Source organism: Panthera uncia, unplaced genomic scaffold, assembly GCF_023721935.1.
Source record: "Panthera uncia isolate 11264 unplaced genomic scaffold, Puncia_PCG_1.0 HiC_scaffold_430, whole genome shotgun sequence".
Classification (NCBI taxonomy): Eukaryota; Metazoa; Chordata; class Mammalia; order Carnivora; family Felidae; genus Panthera; species Panthera uncia.
In genome coordinates this window covers 32,683-43,517 of record NW_026059573.1, presented here as the reverse complement: position 1 = coordinate 43,517, position 10,835 = coordinate 32,683, and the positions used below count along the sequence as shown (strand labels likewise).

Below are 10,835 nucleotides of genomic sequence, written 5' to 3'. Positions count from 1 at the left end.
AGTCTGGTATACTGCACCATTATAAAAAAAATTCCCTAAGGCCTCTTTTTCTCTTGCCTTGCAGCTTCTTAGGAGAAGGTCTGTATGGGGGTGGGGGGCAGCTTCACCGCGGTGGGACGCCCTTCCGCCCGACCCTCGGCCTGCGGGGTACAGTCACCGTTACCACCTCCGAGGTCTGGTCCTTTCAGTTAGAGGAAAACTCCCAAGGCCCAAGGGGACCAAGAGGCCTGCCGGTCGCCTCTTGCTCAGAGGGCTCCGGCCCTGCTCCCTCTCGAAGTCCCCGGTTCGCCCACCTCCGAAGGCAGCCTTCGCGGGCAGGGTGGGCGCCCGGCTCGGTCCTGGCGCCCCTGGCTCCGCACCTCTTCCACGCCCCCAACTGCCTTCCCTTCCCAGGCGGCCGGAGCCCTGGCTGGTGTCGGAGGGCAGGCAGTCCCGCGGCGGGCCCCAGGTTCAGCCTCCGGGCCTCCCTTCCTCCCGACTCCGCCTTTCCTCGGCGAGCGCGCGGGGCCGGGGTCGAGGCGCCCCCACCCCCCCCTTGGGGTCCTCCGCCGAGCACAGCCGCCCCAGCCGGAGGAGGGGGCCTCGGAGGCGGGGTGCCAGCCCCGGCGGGGCGGGAGGGGTGCGCACTGCGGCGGAGGGGCCGTGACTCACCGCCTGTAACCCAACACCCGCCCTGCTCCCCTCCCCCAGCCTCTCCTCCGTCTCCGGCCTGGCGGCCGCGGCGACACCTAAAAGAAAATGAAGGGGCGCCCGGGCCCGTGGCGCCCCCGGCCGGATCGCGAGCGGGGCCCGGCGGCCTCCGGCTCGGAGCGCTCCCGCTTCCCCCGTCTCGGGGCTCGGCGAGCCGCCGCCGCCGCCGCCGCCCGGGCGCCAGCAGGCAGGGAGGCCGAGCGGCCGGAGCAGGAGGCGGCGGCGGGAGCGGGCCCGCGGTAGCTGCGGCGGGCGAGCCCGGGGAGGGGGCGCTGGGGCTTGGAAGCCCCCGGGCCCCGGCCCGGCCGAGCGAGGACAAAGCCCCCTGGCCGCCGCTGCGGCCTACCCCGCGCGGCACAAAGGGCGAGTCGCGACACGCACCCATCCCCCTCCCAGCTCGGGTGGCCCCGGGCCCCGGGCGGCGGCGGGGAGGTGGGGAAGCCCCGGCCACGCCGCCCCTCGCTCCCCTCCCCCGGGGCCGGCCGAGCGCGCCGCCCCCGCCCCCGCCCCCGCCCCGTCTGCGCGTCCTCCCGGGGAGGGGTCGGGGGGCGCGGCGCCCCACATAACACTCCCCCTCCTGCGCTCGGAGCCACCCCTCTCCCCTCCCTCCTGCAAACACCGCCGCCTCCCCTGCCACCGCCGCCACCTCGCCTGACGCTCCGCAGCTCGCCGCGGCCGGGGGGCGGTGCGCGGACCGTGCGCGCCAGGGGCGCCAGATGTGCAGTCGCCGCTGCCGCCAGTGACCGAGCCGCAGCCCGAGCGGGATCGGGCCGCCTCCCCGATGCTGCGGGGGCGACCTTGAGCGCGCCCCGGCTTCCTCGGCGGGGACCCCGACACCGCGAGCGCCGTGTCCGGTCCTGCCCTCTCCAGCCCGGCTCGCCCCGCGTTCGGACATGGAGGGGGCCGCTGCGCCCGCGGCCGGGGACGGCCCAGACTTGCGGCCGGGGGCGCCGGGCTCTCCCCCGGAGGCGGTGGCCGGGGGCGCCGGGCTCGCCCCCGCGGTGGCGGCGGCCCCGGAGCCCAGGAAGCCGCACGGGGTGAAGCGGCATCACCACAAGCACAACTTGAAGCACCGCTACGAACTGCAGGAGACCCTGGGCAAAGGCACCTACGGCAAAGTCAAGAGGGCCACCGAGAGGTTTTCGGGCCGAGTGGTGAGTGCGGGAAGCCCCCGGGGGCGCGGGGTCGGACGCGGCGGCGGACCCAGGGCGCGCGGGGCGGGGGTCTTGGGCACCGAGACTGTCTCGTCGGAGAGCGGCTTCCCAGGAACCCCCAGACAGACTCCTCACTCTCCCCAGCTCGCCGTGGCTCAGGCGTGTCTCTCTCTCTCGAAACACTTGTTACATCCTGTCTGCGCATATTTTGGGGGTTTTTCTCCCAGCAGCAAAGTAGTGTTTATGATTTGCAAACACTTTGCAACGTTGGGACCGTGGAGGTCTCCCTCGCGGGCACGCATTCAGACCAAGCCCTGGAATGCCTCGCTGCTCTAACTCCCAACAGACCCACATCCTCAGCGGGGTGCTGTGGTTCCCCAAGTCCTGTGTCCTGTAGATGAATGCGACCCCCCACTCCCACTCCTATTCCCCATCACCCTGATGCTGCTGTAGCTGCAAGGGAGGGTGGGCTCCTGCCTCTGTTTTTTGTTTGTTTGTTTGTTTGTTTTGTTTTGTTTTGTTTGTTGTTGTTTGTTTTTAAAAGAGAAGGTTTGGGAGCAAAAGTTAAAGGCTGCTGCATGCCTGTGGGTTGTGACAGTTTGCCTCCTGCTTCTGGGAGGACTGAAATGCCCAGGGCATGGGTAGCCACACCAATGCCGAGTTGCAGCCGACTCCATTGCATTTCAGGTCCTGGTTTCAGGGCTACTGAATTGCGGGGTCTGGCCCAGCCGCCCCACTCTTCGTGACAGCTGAAACCCTGCCAGGGTTCCAGCCCCATTTGCAGCTCCTTGAGTGCCTTGGGGTCTCTGCGTTGTCCTGAACTTGGTTTGTTGTCGTTTTCCTTTCTGCAGAACAGGCCCTTGAAATCCACACCGCTTGTGGCTAGAGGGTTGGGTTCAAAGTGACTGACTGTTGCAGAAAGATTTCGTGTGGTGTGTGGCAGAAAATTAACATGGTTCTTTGATTTGAAGTGTATCAGATGTATTTTAATCGATTTAGGGCCAAAGTCAGGAACTAATTATGGTACTCCTTGCGTGCACTTTTGGGGGGTGTTTCGGGGCCCAGAGTTGCTTATACACTTAACAAATGACCACGGCAAAAAAGCAAAATGAACTGGCGAGGGAAGTGGTAGATTGATGTTGGTATTTTTCTTTTCAATCTCTACAGGAACAGTTCTGGTGGGGGTAGGGGGTACCAGTCAGAAAGTTTAGCCCCTCAATTCTCAAATATTTGGATACCTGGATAACTCCCGCATGCTAAGTTTCCCTGTTTGGGCTGATCCAACTGTATTCTATAGCTTAAAAAAAAAAAAAAAAAAAGGGTCTGTGATAGGTTAATTGGAAATTCGAGACGTTGTGCATTGTATTTTGAAAGGGGTCTTCAGTAAACAAATCCTACAGCCAACAAGTGGTTCAGAATTCATTCTGGGCAGGTGCCACTTTTTTGTAGGTTGAAAATTCTGTAGAGACGGTTGTAAAGATGTACTTTGAGGAACGCACTTTCAGGTTGGTGGAAGAAGAGGCTGAGAAACGTGCACTTCATTCATGCTTTTCTTCTGAGGTGATATTCCCCAGGCTGGATGTTGAAGAAGCAAGAAGTAAGCCTCGCTCCTTGCTCGTGTTGTCTTAATAGCTGTTGAAGAATAGCGCTGGGAAGCTGGAAAGCGGAATAATGAAAAACAGACGCGGCTGGAGCTGCAGGTTGAGGATGTGAGCCTGTGAGGGGTTGAGTGGTAAGGGTGTGTCTGGAGGACACAGAAGCCCGAATGCTGGGGAGCGGCCGCCAGCTGTTTGAAAGAATGAGATCTCGTCTTATGGGAGACACCTTTCTGAGTTTCCCTGGGGCTTCCTGTCAAGCATTCGTCTTGCTGTCTGATCCACAGACGAGGCTAGAGTGAAAGGGATTGCATCAGGAGATGGGAGCCTGCCTTTCTCTTTTGGTGGGTGTCTTTCCCTTTATTTGCAGAAACTCTGAACATTCCGTCGGGATTTAGTTGGACGGCCGCTAGGGGGAGCCCTGAGAACGGGAGAAGCTCCTTTCTCAGCAGGGAGACTGAAGTCCTGCTCTCTTATTGTCCAGCTCTGGTTGTTTCCCATTGTGCTCTTAATTTCAGCTAAATCTCTTGTTTTACTAAAAAATTAGGTGAAGATTTTGAGTCTGGTAGCAGATCCCAGCTCAGAAGCTGGAAATCCTCAAACTGCTTTCTATTTGATACATAAACTTACGAATGTTAGCACAATCATGTGGTGAGAACCTTGCATTAACCAGATGGGAAAACTGAGGTTTGGAGATGGGAAGGCCTCCTTGGCCTTGAGTCCTCCCCCTGCTGAGCACAGTGCTCACAGATGGTGTAAGAACTTAAGTGAGAAACAGGAATTGTCAGGTGGAAAATTCCCTATGCCTGGCTGAACAGAAAATAAAACAAACACACAAAAAAATCGGTCAGCAAGTCGTTCTTGCCTGTCCAGCGCTTGGCGATTCAGAATCTGTCCAGAGCAGCAAGGAATTTTCATCTGAAGTGTGGACTTGGAGTTTGCTTCTGGTTCTAAGGATGCACCTTGCTTTTTGGGGTGCGGTTGAAGAAACCCGAGAGAGCACTGTCTCCGGCCTGCCTTTTCAGTCTTCTGTTTTGTTTTCATTTGTGCCCACGTCCTCTCAAGAGGTGCAGAGGCTTGAAGCTGCTTTGCCTGTGAGAGTAGCTGGCGTCCCAGGTGGGAGATGCTGTGGAATCAGTGGGACACCCCCTCCCCCTGTTGAAAGCAGCTCAGAGGCAGACAAGTGTTTAAAAATGAAAATGTTGTGGCTTTTAATTGCACATCTGGAAGGGCCTTCGGAATCAAACAGAGCACTGCACAACACCGTCTTCTGTGTTCTGTGAAAGCCACTTCCGAAGAGAGTTGCAGGATCCCGAGCTCAGAGTGGCCGACTCGGCCTGGCCTGGTCCAGCCATGCTCCCCTCTGATTCCCAAATGTGGTTTGTGGCCACTGCCTGAGGGTGTCAATGACACAAGGGCTCCGAGTGGTTTGTTCCGGAGATGAACACATCCGACCAGGAAGCACTCTCGCACAGGGGCTGAGAGCCCTGGCCAACATTCAAATCCTGACTTTTCACCAGCTCTGTGACCTTGTGCAGGCTATGTTACTTTGAAACCTCAGCCTCCTCATCTGTAAAATGGGCTGGCAGTGGTACCATTTTCATGGACCTGTTGTAATAATTGAATAAAATCGTCTATAGAAAGCCTCAAAAAGTGAAATTCACCAATTTAGTTGCTTTCTTTTAGCAGATTCTTTTTTTTCCTCATCTCACGTGGACTTTCATTTAGATTTTAAGACCATCAGAGGGACATGGTGCATTGGACAAATTAGCCTTGTATCACTCAGAGTGGTAGGGGAAACAGTCGGCTTCTCGGCTTGATTAAGGAACACAAGGTGAACAGAAAAGTGCGCCCATGAGGAGCCGAGACAATCAGCCAGATTGTGATAGGATCTGAAAGCATTTCTACAGCCTTGAATTTGGGCTTTGTTTCTTGCACAACTTTTGTTTTGATACAGTTTTGGGCAGGGCTGCTGAGTGGAGCCCTGTGGCATAACACGGCATGCATTTTCTTTGAGCCAAACTGCCCGGACCTTCAGGCTGCTCAAACTATTGCCAAAAAAACCCAAACCCCCAAAACAAACAACATTTTGAGGAGAGGTGTCATGTGATCTCCTCACCGTCAGGGGTTCGACTTTTCCCCTGCACCAGGTCATCTCTCCCGAGCCGGGGGGCGAGGTCTCCAGGAGGGGTCTGGCCCGGGAGTGGCGGATCAGCGGGCAGAGTGTGCCCCTGGTTTGCCGCGGCGTTCCTGGCTGCCGGAGCTCTAGCTTGGGTGATGGGGCGTCTTCACTTAGCAAAGGAACTGCTTTCACCAAAAATGGGTGTTTGAAACCCTAGCCCAAAGTTGCTCCTAGCCTGGTGCCGGGAAACTGCAAACGAGGGGCACAATGTAGTAAGCGGGCCTGCTGAGGCAGGTGACGTGTGGCTGTCCCGTGGGGGTGGCTGGGGTGCCTTATTGCAATTATGGCCCCAACCCACTTTCAGGGAGTAAAGGGACATTGGCAAACACGTGGTCCAAACTTCTCCTCTTGGAGACGGGAAAAATAAGGCATAGAATCGTTAAGTGATTTCTCTGCAGTTGCACAGCCAGGAAGTAACCGAGCTGGGTCTAACCAATCTGATTCTCACTTTGGTGTTTTTCCATCACTTGTTTAATAAATCTTTACTAGAGCAAGATGTGATGCTCACTCCTAAACAGCTCGTAGTCCAGTAGCAAAGATAAAATGTACTTACAAATTTTGAGCTAATTCTGTGCAGTTCAACCAAGAGTTATTACCATCTCCCCTGTGTTTCTCTCCGTGTGAAAGGCCGGGACACAGGCATGACTGAGACCCACGGGGCTACCCATCTGGTGGAGGAGGCAGTAAGCAGTCACTAGGTCTGAGTACCTCCTTTGTGTAGGACTGGATCATATCAGGTGATTTTCACGTTGGAATGTAGCTCCCTGAAGCTTAGTACATTTCGCTGAGTTCAGTCCTGGACAGGAACACCCCCTCCCCGATTGCCGCTGCTGCTGTGATTATTACTGGCTGATATTTTTGAAAGCTTGGGGTGTGACGTGCCATGCTAACTGCCTTACAGACATTTCCTCCCATTGAAGCCTTACAACAACCCTGAGAGGTGTGCAGTCTAGCTAGACCCATTTAACAGATGGGAAAAATGATGGTTAGGGAAGTTGGGTAACTTGCCCAGGGTCATACAGCTAAAGAATGTCAAATAGTCGTTTTCGAAACCCGCTGCTGCTACAGAAACGGAGAACCTTCCTCATGTTGCACAATGGATGGCCTCTGGATTTGGGCGTGGTTCTTTGCTCATGGTGTCAGAAGACCAGCCATGGGGTGATTCTTTTCCCCGGGGGGGGGGGGGGGGGGTTTCTTTGCGCTGTTTGGGAAGGGGCAGTGGCATAGTGGAGGATTAGTGAGGGCAGTTGATGTTCAAGATGACCCTTGATTTGGGTTTCAGGAGACTGAGATACAGGGAATTTCAGACAAAGGGAGATTTTAGGGTGAGCAGGCCGTGTTGCTTAGGATGGAGGGTTTGTGCTGGGAGGCAAGATTGACAAGATAGGATGGGGCTAGTAATAATAATATTTCATGATGGTAATAGCAGCTAATACTTTATGAGGGCTTATACCATGGGTCAGGTACATCGCCATGTACATATTACATTTTTTTTTAATGTTTATTTCCTTTTGAGAGAGACAGAGTATGAGCAGGGGAGGGGCAGAGAGAGAGGGAGACACAGAATCCGAAGCAGGCTCCAGGCTCCGAGCTGTCAGCACAGAGCCCGACACGGGGCTCGAACTCACGAACCGTGAGATCGTGACCTGAGCCAGAGTCGGACGCTTAACTGATTGAGCCACCCAGGCGCCCCCATTGCCACGTACATATTAACTGATTTAATTCTCATAATGAGCCCATTTTCTAGACGAGGAAACCGAGTCACCGGCTGTGAAGGTCACACGCAGCTGCAGGGTCAGGGTTTGGACCCAGGCAGTGTGAACGCAGAGACCTTGACCATATCTCTTCCTCTAGGTGGGCTGACCTGGGTTCTGGTCGCAGCGGGGCTCTGAGCCCAACATTCTGGTGTGCTGGCTTGGAGAGGGGAGGCTAGCCTGCAGGTTTTCGCAAGAATTGAGGTATGAGAAGATAAGGATCGGAACCGCGTTGATATGTCTGCTTCTGGCAAACTGCTTGTTGGGCCGTGAGTATGCTTTAATGAGTCAAGTCAGGGAGCTCTCCATCTGGACACACACTGAGTTCTTTGTTCCTTGAGTAGCCTCTGATTGTGGAATCCCTAGCGGGTCTGGAGAGGTCAGCTGGTTCACCTCCCCGCGTACAGGTAGAGATGTGCCCACACCGCACAGGACGTCTCACTTCCTCCTGGGAAGCCGCAGGAAAGGAGGATTGAGGCAAAGTATCTTGTCTGTTGGGAAGCCCTGTCTTATTACCTCCTGTCACTGCCTCACGTAGTGCCAAGCGCATAGTAGGTCCTCAACAAAGTCTTGTAGGATGGAACTGAAGTGAATGCATTGAGCTAGGGAAGATCTTAGGAGATGGAAAGGCCGTAGGTCATCGTCTCTGACCTCAAGGAGCTTTCTGATTTGCTGGGAAGAAAAAACAACGGCTGGAAACGAATGGCCGGTTACACAGCGAAGTCTGCAAAGCCAGGCAGACCATTCTCCGCACGGATTCCCTTTCTGTTACATGTGCTCAGGCACTCGTTAGGGAGAGAGACGTCTGTCCAGGGCTTGTCGGCTTCCTGGCCGTGGCTTCCTGTCCTCAGTGGCTCCGGAGTCAGACAGCCTCAGTCTCATTTGTCTTTCCCACATGAAAGTCCTGGAGCATCTGTAAGTTATGATTTGTGAAGTATCTGTTTTAAAGCAGAATGCATTTATCATCGCGCTGGCCCAGACGACGCTACACAGGGCAGGAATGAGAAGATCCCAGGCCCCAGAGTAGGAGGGGCTCGGCCAGATGACCCACCCGTGAGCAGAGTCTGGCTGTATTGATAACATTCTCTGGAAACAGCCCAAGAGCAGCCAGATGTTGACTTCACGGCGGGGCCCTTCGGTAAACTTTTAACTGCGTTTTAAAACGGGGATGGCCAGTTCCACTCGTCAGCCTACCCAATGATGCAAACACACATCCACACGGAAACGTGAACGCAAATGTTCCCAGTGGCACGATCCACAAGAGCCCTAAGTAAGAGCAACCCAAACATCCGTCAACTGATGAGTGGGTAAATCAAACGTGGTGTGTTCTTTTTCTTTGTGGAATGTTATATCTGATCCATTCCACAATTCCATTTATGGAATACTTATGGGTTATTATTCAACAGTGAAAAGGAATGAAATACTGAAACGTGCTGTAACACGGATGAACCCTGAAAACATGCTCAGTGAATGAAGCCAGTCCCAACAGATCTTACATGGCTTGATCCCATTTCTGTGAAATGTCCCAAATAGGCCAAACCGTAGAGACAGAAAGTAGATGAGGGGGTGCTTAGGGCTTGAGTAGGTTGGAAGGAAGTGGGGAGCAGCTGCTGACGGGCACGAGGTTTCTTTCTTGAGTAATGAGAATGTTCTAACATTGTGATGGCAGTTGCACAAATATGGGCATATACCGAAGATCCCTGAGTTGTACATTTAAAACGGGTGAATTTGGTGATAGGAAAATTATATCTCAATAAAGCTATTACTAAAAAAACAAAACAGGGGCGCCTGGGTGGCTTAGTCGGTTAAGCGTCTGACTTCGGCTCAGGTCACGATCTCACGGTCTGTGAGTTCAAGCCCCGCGTCGGGCTCTGTGTTGACGGCTCGGAGCCTGGAGCCTGTTTCGGATTCTGTGTCTCCCTCTCTCTCTGCCCCTCCCCTGCTGTGCTCTTTCTCTCTCTATCTCTCAATAATAAATAATGTTAAAAAAATTGACAAACAAAACAGCAACAAGCCGGGGCTCAGGGGGGTGGGGGGAGTAAGGGGCTCGGGGGTGGAGGCCCATGTCTGTCAGGCCGCCAAGATTCCAGTCTGTGGGTCCATAGAAGTCTCGTGCTAATGTTGTACAAGACGAGGAAAGCAGTGACCTGTGTGCCGTGGCCACGAGAGCACCCTGGAACCGGAATACCCGGATCCACGTTCCGTCCCACCGCTTGACAATTTTGTGACCTGGGGGTGTTACTCATCTCCTTTAAGCCTCTGTTTCCTCAGCTGGGGCTTATGATGGTTCTTCTTCCCCAGACTGTTGAGAAGATGGAAGAAGATGCCGCGATGCGGCTGAGCCTTTAGACCCGTGCCTCACACATAGCGGATGCACAGATGCATAGCGGATGCAGCTGGGGCTTTTGCTGGTCTAAAAGGGCACATTTGTCTGAATTAGAAAATGGCGTCCCTCTAGGCGAGTGAATAGGAAAAGGCTCCCCTCCTGGCCTGCAGCAGCCCCAGACTGATGGCTCTGGGAGAACCGATGCCATTCATTCGTCCCTCCACCGGGCCCCCGGGTGTATATGTTCTGCACACCGCCACCTGGCATACCTGGCGGTGGCTTTCAATATTCTTATTAGCTGCCACTCATCGCTGCTCTGTGGCTGAGTTGTGATATTCAGACACGACATATAAAAACACATAACAAAGACACAACATATGCTGGGGGCTGACGTACCTTCTTTTTCTTTTAATCTAGTGGTAAAGCAGATGTATTGAATGAGTGCGTACTAAGTGCTCAGGACTGTTGGCAATTTCAGAGGAGAGAATATGACAAGTGCTGCCACCGAGATCCTGAGAACCTAGTTGGGGCGTGTGAGTAATACATCTGGAATAATCTGGGAACATGCAAGGTAGGCTATCAGTGGGGTGTAGAGGAAGAAGTTCAGTGTCGTCCCTGCTACTTGGCAGCTGGATGGTCCTGAGCGAGCCACACTTTGTCTCCGAGCTTCTGTTTTCTCGTCTAGAAAGTGTGGCTGCCGGCATCCCACCAAGTGGGATTGGTAGGAGAGATAGGATTTGGAAGCTTCTGACGCAGAGCCTGGCGCCTAGCAGGCTCTTGAAAACAAGGGCTGGTGCTACTATTTTGGTGAGAAGTACCACATAGAGTACCCGGTGACCTTCTTATCTTGGATCATGACTCTCCCTGCTAAACACGGAATTTGCCACATCCTTCAAGGTTCCCACCTGGGTGTCCAGACTCCCACTTCCTTATTACTCTGTCTCGGCCCTTGGTCCGTTCCCTTCAGGACATGTAAACTATGGGGCGCCTGGGTGGTTCAGTTGCTTAAGCGTCCGACTCTTGATCTCTGCTCAGGTTATGATCTCACGGTTCATGGGTTTGAGTCCTGCGTCGGGCTCTTCACTGACAGTGTGGCGCTTGCTTGGGATTCTCTTTCTCTCCCTCGCTCTCTCT

The 10,835-nt window shown here is 54.4% G+C and overlaps 1 protein-coding gene across 1 annotated transcript in view; it reads left to right on the top strand.

The window, feature by feature from the left end:
- The first annotated feature begins 1,050 nt into the window (after positions 1-1,050).
- The window catches only part of LOC125918080 (NUAK family SNF1-like kinase 1), a 32,906-nt gene continuing 23,121 nt past the window's right edge, over positions 1,051-10,835 (top strand). Inside the window, exon 1 of the mRNA XM_049624120.1 lies at positions 1,051-1,844. Coding sequence (XP_049480077.1) covers positions 1,584-1,844 — 261 coding nt within the window. The 5' untranslated portion in view covers positions 1,051-1,583. The remainder of the gene's footprint in view (positions 1,845-10,835) is intronic.